The sequence below is a fragment of the Balaenoptera borealis genome (genome assembly GCF_965194805.1).
Source record: "Balaenoptera borealis genome assembly, chromosome: 1".
NCBI classification, from domain to species: domain Eukaryota; kingdom Metazoa; phylum Chordata; class Mammalia; order Artiodactyla; family Balaenopteridae; genus Balaenoptera; species Balaenoptera borealis.
The window spans coordinates 133,682,296-133,700,335 of NC_138860.1; the positions used below are offsets into that span (position 1 = coordinate 133,682,296).

The window sequence follows — 18,040 nt, forward strand, 5'->3', positions numbered from 1 at the left end:
AGACTAATGGAGAAGCTGCAGTTTAGGATGTATGGCAAAGGTTTTTTGCATAGATGAAGAATTATTTTAAAGAAAAAGAAGTTTGTTAACATTAAATATAAACTTTCAAATTTAAACATCAGGAGATGATTAGTTCTTTTAAACATCACTTCAAATGAATTTTACTTGTATCTTATGACAGCTATGTGATCATTTAAAGTATCTTCTTTGGGAATTCCTTGGCGTTCCAGTGGTTAGGACTCCACGCTTTCACTGCCAAGGGCGCGGGTTCGATCCCTGGTCGGGGAACTAAAATTCTGCCGGCCATGTGGCCAAAAAAAAAAAAAAAGTATCTTCTTTGTTGTCAAAGAGAAATTAATACTTTAGTAGAAATAGGAAAGTGTGGGCAACTTTATTGTTGAGAATACTAACAAATATTTTCACTGTTAATAATTTTGAGGTTATATATAACCACTGACTAAAATAATCATTGCAAACTTTCTCAGTCAGGCTCTTCCTATTTCGAGCAGGCCCTATTTCCTTTTCACTGTTACTTGGGCATTTTTCAAGTTTTTATCTGAAACAGAACATCTTCTACTCAAATCTTTGCATTTGTATAAAGAATTTTTTGTTCTTCATGGTGAATTACATGGCAAAATTAAAAGTATTTAGGCTTATAAGCTGAAAGCCAAGGACTAGTTAATACATTAAAATATCATTGTGATAAATTATATAAAAATTATATTATAAATTATATCATTATGATAAATTAGATTTAAGGGCTCAAATGTTGCCAGTGTCAGTCTGTCTTTGTCTCTCTGTCTCTCTGTACATCTCTTCTCTCACTATTCCTACCCCCACCCCTTGCAACCCACTACTACTCTCACCCAGGATGGGCAAGAAGGGAATGGAGGCAAAAGACTGTTCTGACCCTTTTCTTCTTTTTTTGTGGGGTATAGAGTTCTCTGGTAGCTGAAGCTTGGAGTCCAAATAGGCCACGCATGTAAAATGATCTGTTCCTTTTTTGAGACTTCAGTAGCCCACATCTTATAGAGGTAGGGGATAAGCCCCTTTTACTGGCATTATTTTCTCTTACACCACATGTACAAGCAATAACAGGATATGTTTAGTAGTACAGGCACCAGTAGTACAGTAGCAGGCCACTGGAAGTGGACCAGGGACTAGAATTCAACTGTAAAGCAGCAGGTAGAGTTCACTCATATAGGAGCTGGTGACTTGGTATTTTTTTTAGGACTTCTTATTTGGTTCTGAGGGGTGTGTATATTTTATATGGCTCAGAAGAGAGCCTCTTATACATAGGGTAACCATATTTCCCTGTTCACCTCTGTTGTCCTGGTAAAATTATTAACAGTATCACCTTCACTTCTTATTCGGTTCTGAGGGGTGTGTATATTTTATATGGCTCAGAAAAGAGCCTCTTATACATAGAATAACCCTATTTCCCTGTTCACCTCTGTTGTCCTGGTAAAATTATTAACAGTATCACCTTCACCTTTAAAAACTACTAGTTTTGGTGATAAATTATATGTAACCCTAGTTATTCTTTTGATGCAGCATGCGAAATACGTTTCATTTTTCAGCTTTTCCTATAAAGGGAAACCAAAAATGCCCACTCACATTGCCTTATCTATGGTGAGAACTGAAAAACCTACGAAGTAATGAGTTCTTATATTGCATTAGAAACTCAGTAGCCAGGTGGATCTCTCACAAAGACTTAAAGGAGTTTCCTTGGGCATGATCAGCATCTCTTAACAGCTGTGAGAACCTATTTCTTAGATTAAGTACTGTGTTTTGAGCAATCAGTCAGAGATATGCTGATGTGGTGATCTCCTACAAAGCCTTGTGCAAGATTGAAGCGCTTCAGCGTACTTGTGAACTTTTCCATTCCATTATTCTCCCAAATTTCAGCAAGTAGTGATTTGTAGATTTTATTTGAGACCAACCCACTGGATCGACCATGCCAGGTCTTGGTTACAATGAGCACAACAAACATACAAATGTGTGAGTCCATTAATATTTGCCATAGGAACGATCCATAATGTTTTCAGGCTGTGGAGATGCTGGAAAAGAAAATGCTGGGAAAAAGAATACTAATCTGAATCTGGGAAGTCAAGCAGAAAGGCCAAGAATTTAGAGTAAGTTAAATGGTTTATCGAGTTGAAGGATGAAGAAAGGTTTGGTATCAAGCATAAGCATAGATGCAGATCATAAGGACAAGACTGTGGACACACAGTCCTTAGTCTAAGAATGTGGTCCATCCATGGCTATACCTCTCTTATATACAGTTGACCTTTGAACAATACTGTTTTGAACTACTTGGGCCCACTTATACGTAGATCTTTTTCAAGAAATACGTACTACAGTACTACATGATCCAAGGTTGGTTGAATCTGAGGATGTGGAAATGTGCATACGGAGGGCCGACTGTGAAGTTACATGTGGAGGGGATGGGGGTCAGCGCCCCAAACCCTGGTGTTTAAGGGTCAGCTGTACTCTGCTGAGGTAGCAACTTGGTCTTGAAGGTATCACAGAATGTTAGACAGGTCTGGTTTCCTTTTCTGCCCTTCCCCCTTGACGTAACTTTTATGGAGTAGCCACAGTATAGGAAATGGTAGAGAATAAGGGTACAGTTAGAGAAATGCATCAACAATGGGGAAACAACCTTCTTCTTGCTGGATTAATGAAGTATATATTCAGAAAAATGAAATATAGATAAAATTGAATATATATTTAAATATTCTTTTGGTGTTTTTTAATGAGATATTTTAAATTTAACTTTTATCTATAAATTTGACTTTGAAATATGGTATTAGCATCTTGGTTTGAGTTTAGAAGGAGCAAAACTTGTTTAATTAAAATGAAGTTTTATTGAAATTTTATTTGTCAGAATTTCTCATCTATCCATCTTTCACAGGCTTGACACTACTCTCATAGACTTTACTGACATGAAGTGCCAACGAGGGGATTTAAGCTTCATTTTCAATGGGGATGCGGCACCCTCTGAATCTTTTGTAGTATTAGACAATGAACAAAAAGTTTATCAGCGAATACACCATGAGGTGAGCATGTTGTCTTATCAGTATTCCTGTAAATGGTTTAAAAAAGTCTGTGTAGGGACCTCCCCTGTGGTCCAGTGGTTAAGACTCCACCTTCCAATGCAAGGGGTGAGGGTTCGATCCCTGGTTGGGGAACTAAGATCCCATATGCCGCGGGGTGCGGCCAAAAAAAAAAAAGAAGTCTGTGTATGCAACCAAGCCTCGGTGTAATTGTTTTAAAAGGCATAAGGCATAATTGAGGTGGTTCATTCCTAAAGCTTTCATTTTCTTACCTCTAGTTTTTTAAAAAAGTTTTATCATCTGTTCTCTATCCTGACTAATCCACTGAGTCTGTTTGCTCTTAATTCACTGATGATCTCCTAGTTAAATAAACTCTAACTTCTCATAGTTCTCATTTGTTGAACCTGTTCTGACCCTGTCCCCATTTATCTTCCTATCTTAGTTTCTTTTATTGTTGTGAACCATCTCTATCTCTTTAATATGAACACCTCTCTTGGCTCTCTGTCTGTACCATTTTACTTTTCCCAACTCTTTGGCCACCTTTCTTTTCTCCGTCTTTTCACTCTTAAAGTACAAAATTATACCGCTTCTAAACACCATATCTCCATGTTGGAATTGCCTCCACAACGACCTTTGAGAGACCATATTCACCATTATCTTATATCCGTTGTTCCCTGAATGCTTATAAACCAAAGAAAAAGCGTTTCTAGTATCTATATATATCACTGATAGCCCTACAAATGTTTTTAGGTCAATATTTTGTTTTGTCACTGTGGCTTTTATTTTTCACCATTTCCTTTCCTTACGTTTACCACATCTTGTTACCCCTTTCCTCAACATCTCTTAGATTAGACCCTCCTACTGTCAAAGCTGTTGACAAGACCTTCGTTACCTTGTATGTGTACTATTGAAATAAATAGTTTCCTAACTGGCACTGAGCAAGGAAAATTTGTATTCGAAGAGAAGAAAAAAAGACATTCCTTGTGGGGGAAACAGGATGAGTAAAGTCAGGGAAGTAGGACTAAGAATGGTTTATTTGGGAAACAGAAAAGCAATCTATCTGACTGCAGTGAAGGTTTCTCTTACTGAGCATAGGAACATGGTTTATGGAAGGCCTTAACAGCCAGATAAAATAATTTAGGATCTGTTATAGTCGGTAATAGAGAGTCATAGATTCTTAAACAAGGTATTGATATGATCAAAAAGTAATTTAAATGAATTAATCTTATATATAATAGTTTTTTGACTTTTCCTCCTTCCCTCTCTTCCTCAAACATTTATCAAGGACCTAATAAATGCTAGACACTGCTAGGTGCTATGGATAGTGGCATTGTATTAATAGTATACAGTTTGTCCCTTGGTATCTGCGGGGGATTGATTCTAGGAATCCCCAAGGATACCAAAATCCACAAATGCTCAAGTCCCTTATATAAAATGGTGTAGTATTTGCATATAAGCTACACACATCCTCCCATATACTTTAATTCATCTCTAGATTACTTATAATACTTAATACAATGTAAAGCCTAAGTAAATAGTTGTAAATACAGTGTAAATACCTTGTAAATAGTTGCCTGCATGGCAAATTTAAGTTTCGCTTTTTGGAACTTTCTGGAATATTTTTTTCCCCAAATATTTTTGATCCCTGGTTGGTTGACTCTGCAGATGCGGAACCTGCAGATATGGAGGGCCAACTGTATATCAATTACTATCATATATTAAGCATTAAATGCCAGCATACTGGGACTATAAATACTTTAAAGCTCTTTTATTAAATCCTTAAAATAACCTGTCTAAATAGTACTGTCTCTATTTTATAGATGAAAAAATGAGGCTTATAAATGTTAAATGATATCGCTAAGATCACACAGCTAGTATGCAGGATGGATTGGAAAAGGGAGAGAATGGAAGAGGGGAAAATATGTGTTTTTATGGTTATAGGCATACTTCGCTTTATTGCGCTTCACAGATATTGCGTTTTTTACAAATTGAAGGTCTGTGGCAACCCTGTGTTGAGCAAGTCTATTGGTGCCGTTTTTCCAACAGCATTTGCTTACTTTGTGTCTCTGTGTCACATTTTGGTAATTCTCGAAATATTTTGACTCCTCTACCAGCAAACAGATTATGACTTGCTGAAGGTTCAGATGATGGTTAGCATTTTTTAGCAATGAAGTTTTGTGTTTTTTTTTTTTTTAATTTATTTTTTGGCTGCATTGGGTCTTTGTTGCTGTGTGCGGGCTTTCTCTAGTTGCGGCGAGCCAGGGCTACTCTTTGTTGCTGGTGCTTGGGCTTCTCATTGCAGTGACTTCTCTTGTTGCGGAGTGCGGTCTCTAGGCACACGAGCTTCAGTAGTTGTGGCTCAACGGCTCTAGAGCACAGGCTCAGTAGTTGTGGCTCATGGGCTTAGTTGCTCTGCGGCATGTGGCATCTTCCTGGACCAGGGATCAAACCTGTGTCCCCTACATTGGCAGGCGGATCTTAACCACTGTGCCACCAGGGAAGTTCCAGCAATAAAGTATTTTTAAATTAAGGTATGTACCTTGTTTTTTTAAGCATGATGCTATTGCACACTGAACAGATTACAATACAGAGTAAATGATGGTGGTGCCACTGATAGAATTGGGGCATTTGGAAAAGGAAACAGGTTTGGGGTTTTAGATGACCTTCACATTGAATCTGTTGCTAAAATCAGTGTATTTGTTTCAACCCTCTCTTTATATAGACTTCTCTGAAGTATTTGCTATTATCGGTAACTCAGTTCTTAAAATTTGCATTTCCTTATGACTTGACCTTGATCATTAGATGTTCTTTTCCCATATCTCCTTCTTAACTCTCTTTTGCCTGTTTCCTTTTCTCTGCTCTCTTCTTGAATATTGATATGCGCTTGATGTTGTTCTCATTTTTACAAATTGCCAGAATAATCTCTTCCATTCCCACAGCTCTCCCTACCTCTTATCAGTTGATAGTTCACAAGTATATATTTGTAACTCAGATCTTCTGAGTGGGGACCTATCTATTTAAATGCCTAATGGATATCGTGTGTGTCTCCTAGGTACCTCAAAATTTAGCTTATTTAAGACTTAACTCATTATTTTCCCTTTAAGGTGCCCGTTCTCCCATTTTCTTTCCTTTGGTGATTGACATCATTCTCTGTTCAGCAAGAAAAATTGGAGCGTTTTTTTGACATCTTTTCTTGTATTCTCACGTTTCCTAATTAGAGAACATGTGTGGTTATTCTTGTCTCCCTCATGTCTTATAATTATCCCTTTTTTATTCATGTTGTTATTGCCATAATTTAGATATTCATTATGTCAACTGGACTGTCACAAAAGTCTCATAAATGATCTTCCTGGCCCCCTTCTTGTCTGCTTTTAAATTATTTCACATATTGGAGATAGGTTGAACATTGAAAACAAATTCATGACACTTGTCTTCCTTAAAGACACTTTAAAAGTTCCCTGTTGCCTGAAGAATGAAATCCAAGTTCCTTAGCATGCCATGGTTCCTTCTGTGACCTGGCTTTTGTTCACTTTTCCAGCCTTTTTCTTACCCTGTTATCATAGATAACCTTCATGCTGAACTCTTTGCAATTTTTTCCAGGCTATTTAGTGTTTCATTCCTTTGTTCATATTGTTTCCAATTCTGGGGATACCCTTCTTCTTGTTCCCTCACCCTGGTGGGGCACCTACTTAGTGTTACTTCCTCATCTGCCAAGTGACCATTGTTTTCTTGATGTTCTCACTAAATCTGGTACCATAGAGCTTCTAATGCTGTTTTTGTCTCTATGGCTTTCTTCTTTTTTTGGGCTAAGCTTCTCAGAGGTTTGGGGTTCTTTTAGTTGTAGTCTCTGGTACCTAATACAGCATCAGTACATTCTAGTTAGAGTTTGGCAGAGTCTTTCTGTAAAGGGAGAGGGTCAGTATTTTAGATATTTAAATATATTTGCAGGTCATATGGTCTCTGTCACAACTGCTCACCTCTGCTGTTATTAACATAAAAGCTACCATAGACAATATATAAATGAATGAGTATGGCTATATTCTAATAAAATTTTACTTAAAGAACAGATGGTGGACTGGATTTGACTGCTGGCCATAGTCTGCTGACCCTTATTCTAGACTCTCATATATGTACTAAATAATTCGAATTCTTATGTTTTAAATAACAGCAGGATAGCTAACTGGGCAATAGATGAGTTGGAAAGATAGTACTAAAGAGAAGCCAGAGATTAAGGCTAGTAGTGTAAGTATTAGCTGATGTTATAGTATCAATGAGATCACCAGTGGTCTGGTATTTAGGGTATATGTGTGTGTATTTTATGTCTAAAAGAATACAGAAATGCTAGATTTTGAGCAATAATCCTCAGGGCAGGGAATACTTGTTTTTTATCCTAATATGTATACATAAGTAATAATTGTTCATTAAATGTTTGTTGAATGAATGTAATTAACAACAGGTCTTTTTCAATGATGTGGTTAGGAGATAGTCTATGATTTATAGAAGAGTTATGTTTCAAAAGTTTATTTGAAATTGGGATGTTTGAAACTTAAAGCAAATTTCTTCATAGGTAGTGTTGTATATAGTGTTGTTGCCAAGCTAGTACATAAAATCCTAATTGATTTGTAATATATTTACATCATGATGGTTAACAGTTCTGTACAATCTATGCCAGTCAAAATTTCTCTTTAGGAAACTGTGTTCAGAATTCGTTTGGCTTACCAGGAATACATTTTCACCTGTTACAGCCTTAGCATTAATGTCAAGATTTTCTATCCCTCACTTGTAAGGGTGAAGGAAATGGGCTATATCTGGGTGAAAGTTTGTGGTGACAAATAGAAAGTGGGCCTCTTGAGAATCTAGAAATCAGGAGGTAGGGAAAATAGAGCCTCTAGTTATTGTAAACCTTATGGATGGTTCTCATTCTCCAGTCAACTCTCTAGGTTCTGCCTTTTTTCTCCCTCTTTTCTTCGGATTCTGGGGTCCTAAATATCACAGAATCTCTCTTGGCCTATTATATTTAGAATAGAACCTCGTCTAATACCTACTCATTTACTCTTCTGTACCTGGTCTCTTAGTTTTCTGTCCCTGAAACAAGCACAAAGCTTTCTCTTTTAAAAAATAATTATCGATCAACTATTATATGCCAGCACTGGGGAATATGTTGAAACAAGGCTGCTAATTGAGTTTGGAAATTATGGGTTGATATTTATGGATTCCTTTTCTTTCTATAAGGTGTATAGAGAAGATCCCATGTGGCCTCCTTTCCTTTCTTTCCTTCCTTATCCCCTCTCTCCTTCCCTCCTTCCCTTCCTTCCTTCCACTTAAAACTATTGGGAAAGAAAGGCTCATAGTGGTGGGTCTTTAGATTAAAAAGAACTAAAGTAAGATTCATCTATACTTAAAGAAAACAAAACCTTCTTACCGGCATTTTGTCTCAGACCTGTCTACTTAATTCTTAAAGTAATCTTTTACAATTACTCTGCATACTTTGTACTTCTGTAATAGGTAATCTAGTATTGTTTCCATTACATATCTGGAAGAGTGTGAGTACACTTTTTATGTGTCCTGTATTTTTAGATTCATAATTAGTTATAATTCTAACTTATTTAGTTATATGAAGTTTACACTTCTGTAATTGTTTTTAGAGTAACTAGCACTTCACATTTTTTTAGAATTGGTCCTTTTTGTTTTTTTGAAATCTGTAACATTTTAATTGTTGACATTTTCATATGTGGCGCTAATAACCTTTGAAAACCTAGATTCTTATATTTACCTTTTGCCCCCACCCCAGGAATCAGAGATGGAAACAGAAGAAGAGGTTGACATTTTAATGAGTAGCGATATTTACTCTGCAACTTTATCAACCAAATCAATTTCTTTCACGCGTGCCCAAACAGGATGGCTTTTTCGGGAAGATAAAACAGTATGTGCAAATCGAGATTTTTACACTTTAAAAATTGTTTAGTATTTAATGTTGCAAAAGTAATGTGATGGAAATGCAGGTAGAAAGAAGTATCTTACTTGTTTTCAAGTAGTTTATTCTCTTCTTCTTGAATCCAAATAGGGAATTATATTGGTTGGTCACAGAGTTGGAAGATATTCTTACAGAAGCCAGGAGAGAAAGTTTAGTTCATTTGAATTTTATGTTGAAAAATATTCTTGTTGTTGGTGGCCTTGTTATTATACAGGGAACAGTGTCTTAATATGGTTCCATTATATTTCTAATGCTTTATTTCTTAGGAAGACCACAAAGAAGGATATACTTTAAAATTCATTTCCCTGGACCTTATTTGTTTCTTCTTTTAGAATTTTAAACTATTACGCAGTATCTGTCCCTCAGTATTCCATATATTTGACTAAAATTAAATAAGCTTACATTTCTACAACACTGTAATTAAATTAAATCTCCGTGGCGGTTTCCCCATTAGTGAATTGTAAATTCTTTCCATAATTCCCATTTCATCTGTCAGCAAGAGGTTATATAATATATAATATTTCAAATATAATATATTCAAAATATATTCAAACAGTTTTTAGTTGGATGTATGAAGAAGCATCTTATAAAATTTTAAAGTCAAGGATAAGTAACACATTAGGTAAGGGCCAAGATTTTAAGAATTCTATTTATCTTTTATTACACACAGTAGAAATGAATATATCCTCATTAGAAAGACAAAAATAGCCTGTAATAGTCAGGGTTCTTTGAGAAACAAAATCAGTAGGAGTTCTATATCTCTCTGTGTATGTGTATATATCTGCATATAGATGTATGTATACCTATAGACAGAAGGAGAGAAAGGTGAGGGAGAGGTTGATTTATTTTAAGGAATTGGCTTGTGTGAATGTAGAGGCTGGTAAGTCTGAAATTTGTAGAGCAGTCTAACAGGCTGGAAATTCAGGGGAGAATTGATATGGTCTTGAGTTTGAAATCTTCAGGCTAGAATCTCAGGCAGGGTTTCTGTCTTACAGTCTTGAGGCAGAATTGCTTTTCCTTTGGGAAACCTTAGTCTTTGCTCTTAAGGCCTACATTTGATTGGATATGGCCTTCCCATATTATGGAGGGTAATCTGCTTTACTTCAAGTCTGCTGATGTAAATTTTAATTAATCTAAAAAATGCCTTTGTGGAATTCACTGGTGGTCCAGTGGTTAGGACTCAGCGCTTTCACCACTGTGGCCTGGGTTCAATCCCTCATTGGGGAACTAAGATCCTGCAAGCTGCACAGCACAGCCAAAAAAAAAGAAAAAGCCTTCGTAGCAACATCTAGACTGGTGTTTGCTTGAACAGTTGGACATCATAGTCTAGGCAAACTGACATAAAATTAACCACCACACAGTCTTACACATAAAGCTGAAAAATCTCCCTTGACCACTACTCACAATCCCAGAGTCCTTTGCAGAAGGTTATCCAGCTGTATATTCCCCCAGACCTTTCTTTATGCTTTATGTACATAAATATCTATCTATAATAATATTTAGCTTTAGTTGTTGATAGGTTTATTTTTCATAAAGTGTCATTTTATCTATTGTTTTGCAACTTTTTTTCCCCCAATGTCTTAGAAGTGTTTTCTTTTCAGTAGTATTACTTCATTCTTTTTAGCAAGTGCATAGTATTCCATAGTATGGATATATTGTAATTTATTTATCCAGTCTCCTATTTTTGGACATTTAGATGGACACACATTTGTGTCCAGTTTTCTCCCACTATAAATGATGTTATGTTTACTATCCTTTTACATGCCTTTGCATTGTCTTTTATAGATAGCAAGAAATGGAATGGCTGGATTATGGGGAATATACATTTAATTTTTTTTATCGATATGATTTATTTTTAATAAATGCTTTTTCATTATAAGATTTCAAAAATTGATCATTATCACTTGAGTGGTTCCCAACCACAGAAAAATTCTCACTGTGAGATCTAGGTTCATCAGTTTTCCTCTCTAAGCCTATTTGGCAACACGTAGCATTATAGGATTCCCAGTTGTGAGATCCTACATTGCAATCCATTTGTTGGCTTGAAGTCTTATTTGTTTGTACTCTGTTCTTCTGGACAGCATTAGAAGGATCACTTCAAGAGAAGATAAAAATTGAAGCTGCTGTTCATCTAGTGCTACTGCTAAGCAGCTCAAAGCTCTTGAAGAGTGTCTAGGTGATCTTCTTAAATCTTTGACAGGTAAGGAGGGAGTCAGTAATGCTTATGGTTCCCATTTTGTAGGTAGAAACAGGTACAGAATGCCTTGCTTTCTAATGACTGGTAAAGAAGCCACCAAAAGCAAGGTGGAAATGGAAGCAACAATAAGCACTTAGTTTTGGAATGCCAGAAAACAACAGCAAGAGGAGAGCAAGTGATCTGCATGCAGGTAGAAATGGGAAGCTTGTTTTCAGTAAGTTACTGATCATGTTTTTTGAGGTAAGGTATTTCAAACTCTGACCACCTGTGGGTCTGAAAAAAGGTGAAGCTTAATGTTGAAGGAGCCCTCTTTTCTTGATGTCCTTTTAATCCATTTGAGTTTCCCTATCCCCAGTCCGTAATATAAATACATAATTATATTGATGAGCAAAACTACTTGGTTGTTCTCTCTTTGTTGAAAGAAGCAAGCAACTGTAACTTGAAGTTTGGGCCTGTTAGAGAATATTGGAACAGGTAATTAATTTTAGTTGTACTAGAAAATTTTATGTGACTAAGACTATTTCTTTTTATTCCATTTTTTTCTGTCTATAAAATGGGAACATTAATTATCCCTGACCCCTCCTTGTAACTCATGATATTTGACTATTAGCTAAATTAAGTTGTCAGATAGTTTTGTGCTACTTGGGAGTAGATTCTAAAGGAATACTATGTGTTGTTTTTACTTAGACTTAATTCATTTGCAGATTAACTACCATATATCTTGTGTGTTTTAAATTTTCCTTTATAAATTTGAAATGTGTAATTTTATGTATTTTTTAGCTTAATAGAACGTATAAAATAATTTGATAATTTCAAGTACCAGAGGAATATTTTATTTACATCTAAATGTTATATGTTTATGAAGAAACTGTGTATTACTTTGAAACTTTAAAAAAAATCTAAGATAAACTTTATTATTTTGAAATATTTGATTTTGTTTTAGGAAAGGGTAGGAAACTTTTTGGCCGACTTTTATCTGGTGAATGGACTTGTTTTAGAATCAAGAAAAAGAAGAGAACATCTCAGTGAAGAAGATATTCTTCGAAATAAGGCCATTATGGAGAGTTTGAGTAAAGGTGGAAACATAATGGAGCAGAATTTTGAGGTATAACTTTTACTTTTCTTAATTTATAATGTTCTAAAGAGAGAGGAGGTAGACTTCATTCCTGGCATTCAGTGAGTTTATATAAGTATGCTCATAGGTTTTGTTTACCATGTATCACCTTTTATTTTTCTGTGATACGGTCTTAGGTGATTTTTTGTGAACCTGTTCTTGAACTTTGAGTCTTCACTAATAAATAGATTAAAATCATTTTGTAAGCATGAAACCTGGTGTTAATTTTTAATCCATGTCCCTTTGCATATATTCTTTTTCCTATTTCACCAACTGAAATCTGCTGCTGATTTGAAGACCTGGCTAAAAATCTACCTACTTTATGAAGTCATTTCTAGCCTATACCTTCCCATAAATTTTTTATTCAGTATGTATTTTTTGAAAACATGGTACATGCAAAGAATTGTGTGACAGTAGGAAAAGGGGAGGGAAATCAAGGAAATACATAGCTATATGAGACAAGGTAACTTGGCAATATTTTTTATAGTAAAATTTAAGTGCTCAGAAATTCTTAAGTTATGGATACTTGCTCCTCCACTTTTGGTGCTTTTTTCCACTTTGTTCTAACCAATTATTGTTGGAGGGGGGAGTAATGCCCCATTTATACCTTAGACAGTCATTGATAAAAGCATTAATTGTATGCCAGCTAGATATACAGAATATTGAGTTAAACTCTATTAGTGATTATGTATTTTTTTAATATATAAAATCAAAATAAGAATATATAGATATAAAATACATGAATGTGTTAAACTTCCAGAAACCTTTGCCATATAAAATATTAGAATTCAGCAAATCTAGCAATAAATCAAAACTATTTCTTATATGCTTCAAAGCATTAAAAGTTTGCATTTAATTATGTAGGAAAGGTTTGATGTCATTTTAGTTACAGAGCCTACTGACTTAGGGAAATAAACTTAGAAAGCCATCTGGTGTCCTGTGGCAGCCTTCATGTCTTCCTGTTTCATTAGATAGTTATGGGAACAGTATAGTGGGAACACTGATGGGTTCAGCTGTGAGTATCAGTATATAACAAAGGATCAATTAGAATAAACATAAACTAAGAAAGACCTTGTTAAAATATAATAACTGATATTCATAATGATGAAGTAAAGTGCTCAGTGGAAGGTTAAATTAGATTCATTACAGTCTCTACTAAGATGGGGAATGTATAATGTATAGTTTAGAAAGAATTCTACTGGAAATAGTAGAAACTGCTTAGAGAATTTTATTACCTGAAAAAATATACTTATATGACATGCCGCATTATCTAATCATGCCAGGAAAATAAGTCTTTACTATGATAATATATATATGATTTTATATATATATATATAAAAACACATCAGTTATAGCCAAATGTATATACAGGTATTAAATATATATATTATATATTAAATATATATATATATATTAAATAGACTGGAAGCAAGAGTAGACAAATTTTAAGCAGTGTTCTGAAAGAGAAATTGACCATGATCTGCTTAGTTAGATAGAGATTTGGGTGGAGGTGTGATTAACCTTTGCTATGGTTCTGGGTTGGAGCATCAGTGGTAAATTTTTTCAGTCTTTTCTTCTGTTTGTTACAGCTTCTATTAGCTTGCCTGCCTTCTGCAGGATCATAAGACACTGTTTTACCTAATGTTTTGCCACAATATTTATGACAGTCACTACCTATTAAGCCCATTTGTCATTCTATTAATAGCCATTGCCACATGCCATACTATTGTGTGTAGTATCACATTTTATATATCATATTTAGTATTGGTTATGATATAATTTTGGCTGATTATAACAGTAACTTAAACAAGACAGGAGTTTATTTTTCTCTCATGGAAAAATCTGAGTTTATATGGTTTCTTTGCTCTGTGAGTTAATCTCAGACCTAGCCTTTTTTTTTTTTTTGATCTTATTTCTCTACCATTTCTAGGATCTGGCCCTCATTCACATGGTATACGATGTTTTATTACCTGTTTAGCATTCCAGCCATTAGGAATGATAATTCCTAATAGTAATTAAGAAAGAGAGGACATGCCTGTTCTGTTTGAGTACCCAATCAGAAGTTGCATACATCACTGCTCAAATCCCATTGGTTAGAACTTAGGTATAACTAATTTAGCTAGCTGTAAAGATATCTAGAAGTCTTTAATCTAGGAAGTCATGTGTCCAGCCAAAAATTGGTAGGGAGGTTCTTTTACAACAAAGAACAGGAGATAGATTATTGATTGAGTAGACAATTAGTATTCTCTAATGTCTCATTGTTAGATACATACCTGATGCTTCAGTTACCACATAAACACTAGTAACTGTCACCCAATATATACCTTCAATTCTGACCTCTCTTTTAATCACCAGATCTATAGTATTTTGCCTACCTCCACTTGGATAAACGTAGGTATCTAAGATTTAGTATGTTTAAATCTGATCAATTTTTTCATTCTTCTTATTTTCTGTCCTGAGTGGTAACACCATTATCTACTACCATTACCCAAACCAGCAATCTGAAATTTGTCCTTGGACTTCTTAGCTTTCCTTACCTCTGTGTCTAATCGATTACAAAATCCTAAAGATCTCGTGAATCTATTTCTCTTCTTCCATTTTGAAATAGCTTATCATTTCTCATTTGGATTACTGAGATAGCTTCCTAACTTACTCACTGCTACCAGAATGACCTCTCTGAAATAGATTGAACTATGTAAAGCCTCAATAACTAAAATGTATAGAATATTTACTATGTGTCAGGCACTATTTTAAGTATTTTATGTTAACAAGCCAGTTTTATCCTTACAATGACCCTCTGAGGTTATGTAGTTGACTAAACTGAGACAAAAGAGGTTAAATAATTTGTCCAAAGTCAGCTAGTAATTGGCAAAGCCAGGATTTGGTCAGTCTGGCTCCAACGTTTGTGTTCTAAAACATTATATTGCTCAAAATATTTGTCCATTGCTTTCTGAGTAAAATACAATCTACTTAGTGCACAAAACCCTTTCAAACTGCTTTTTCTCTTCTGTGTCTTGCCCTCTTACCTTGTATCTTGCTATTTTTCCTTCATGTATGCTACACATGAAGGGAAAAATAGCACCACACTTGTAGTTTCCCAGTACAGCATGCTTTTTCTCACCATTGTACTTTCCTCAATGTCCTTCATTTGGTTATTTTGTTCTCTTTCTTTTAGACTTCTCCACCAGGAACCACCATTGCTGGCACATCTTTTTGGCTACCCCAGTCTGGGTCAGAGAAACCTCTTCTCAGTGCTTTTATGCCATCCTCTTGATCCCTCTATCATAGCACACCCATCCTGGATTATAATTATCTACTTCCTGTGTGTCTCTTTGTAAACTTCTCAAGGGCAGAACGTCATCTTTCATATTGCCTGATGCTCAAAAACTGTTAGTTTCCTTTCTTCCCCTATTCTTCTGTTGCTACTCAGAGATCATCAATGATTTCTAACCAACAAAATCTATGGCCTTTTTTTCAGGCTTCTTTCCCTTTAAAGTCTTTGTTATGATATTGAAACAGTCTTTTCACTTCCATGATACTTGTCTTGCATCTTGTCATGATACTTGATACTTGATGCTCTGGTTTTTTCTTTTCCCTTATTGATTAACATCTGGCTCCCTTCTGTCCTCTCCGCCCTCCCCTCTGGCAAATCTGTGTAATTTTTAGGACTCAGTCATCAGTCCTCTGTTTTATTACTTTTCATTTAGTCAGAGAATTCTTAAATCATTATCTCTAAATATGATTTCTCTCCTTTTCTTTTTGTAACTGCCCTCTAGGAACTCCCCAGTATAAAATAGTTACTATTATTTACTGAATCCTTTATACTGTGCTAGGCACTAAGCTTTTCCATACACTATCTCCTTGAATTCTTAACTATGAGTTGAGTGGTCATATTCCCATTTTGCAGGTGAGTTAAATTGACAATAATATAAATAACATGGCCCAATTCACACAACTACCAGGTAGTGGAGCTGGGTGGGATTCCAACTCATTTTTGTGTCTTCAAAATCCTTGATTTTAACAACTCTAATATGCTGCCTATTAACATCTTAAACTCATTATATCCAAAACTATACTTCTCTGAATGGGACCCTCTCCCAGTGTTACTATTCATTTTGTTATTTATGTGTCTTTCACTTATTGCCCTTTTGCTCTACAGTTTGTGTTGTTGGTTTCTCCTTAGCAATTTTCGATTTCTACTGCCACTCCCTTAGTTCTTTATTGCCAATTCATCCTATAGTGATCCAAGCTCTTGGTTAACAAAGATGAGGTGTAAGTTTTAAATCTGATATGATCTTTACCACTGTTGTTGATCTCCCTTTTGAACTTTCCTCCCTAGTTCAAATCAATCTAGTGTTTTCACTGTTAATTCTCTCTGTCCAAAATATTCTTTTTATTTTCTTTTCATTTAAATTTGAGCCTCAATCCCCTAGTCTCGATTTATTGTCTATAGAAAACTGCTTTCTTTTCTGAACCCCTGTATTACTCAGTTTTTTGTAAGCTCATTTGATCTTTAATCATTTAATACTTTGTATTCCTGATTAACTATTCATGTTTGTATGTGTTTCTTCTTTCCAACTTTGAATTGTAAACTCTGTGAAGTCAGGATTAGTTTTTATACTTCTCTGTAGTTCCCACGTTCAGCATCTAGCGTAATGCCAGGGACATTTTAGATGATTAAAACATCGAATGGGGTTTCCCTGGCGGCGCACTGGTTAAGAATCCGCCTGACAATGCAGGGGACCCAGGTTCCAGCCCTGGTCTGGGAAGATCTCACATGCCACGGAGCAACTAAGCCTGTGCCCCACAACTACTGAGCCTGCACTCTAGAGCCCACGTGCCACAACTACTGAAGCCCATGCTCCACAACAAGAGAAGCCACCGCAGTGAGAGCCCGCACACAGCAACGAAGAGTAGCCCCTGCTCGCCACAACTAGAGAAAAGCCGGTGCACAGCAACGAAGACCCAACGCAGCCAAAAATAAATAAATTAAAAACAAAACAAAACAAACAAACAAAAAAGACATTGAATGAATGGATTTTACTACTTTGACACTTTTCTTTTCATTTGAGATTTTAAAAATGATAATAAATATTATTGATGGAGCTTAAATCACCATGGAAGTATCTCAGAATAACCTCTTAAAGCATTATATTGAAGAGATTAAGTAGATTATAGTTTATTGTATGTTTTAATTTTATATTTTAAAAAATATAATTTTCTTTTCTCCCTCCCTCTTGGTCTCTGTCTCTGCTTCTCTCTCTCTCCCCATCTCTGTTTGTTATTTTTTGACAGCCGATTCGAAGACAGTCCCTTACCCCTCCTCCTCAGAACACTATTACATGGGAAGAATATATATCTTCTGAAAATGGAAAGTAAGTGTTGTTTTGTTTGTTTATATATTCTTTGGTTTTTAGAAAAGACAATTTGTAAAAACATGAATATTTAGGCGTAAAATGTTTTTTACAGAGAATTATTAATATAGTTTCATCTGAAGCAGTTCTTTTTCCTTTTAAAAATATGGATGAAGCATGATGAGGGAGAAGCATCCCCAGTTACATTCTCTTTTTGAATAAGTTGTAGAGCCTTCTTTTTACATCCCTCTTGCCAATTTATATACACCAAAAAACCTATAGGACATTGTTCTAAGGAAATATGAGGACTTGCCCAGTGCAGTTGCTTATTTGAGTTTTTGCACT

The 18,040-nt window shown here is 35.3% G+C and overlaps 1 protein-coding gene across 3 annotated transcripts in view; it reads left to right on the top strand.

Moving 5' to 3' along the window:
* ANKRD13C (ankyrin repeat domain 13C) overlaps positions 1-18,040 on the top strand; it is an 82,286-nt gene that overhangs the window by 46,217 nt on the left and 18,029 nt on the right. For all 3 annotated transcript variants that reach the window (XM_082358191.1, XM_082358190.1, XM_082358192.1), the window contains exons 7-10: positions 2,915-3,059; positions 8,848-8,979; positions 12,171-12,332; positions 17,637-17,716. In XM_082358191.1, coding sequence (XP_082214317.1) covers positions 2,915-3,059; positions 8,848-8,979; positions 12,171-12,332; positions 17,637-17,716 — 519 coding nt within the window. The remainder of the gene's footprint in view (positions 1-2,914; positions 3,060-8,847; positions 8,980-12,170; positions 12,333-17,636; positions 17,717-18,040) is intronic.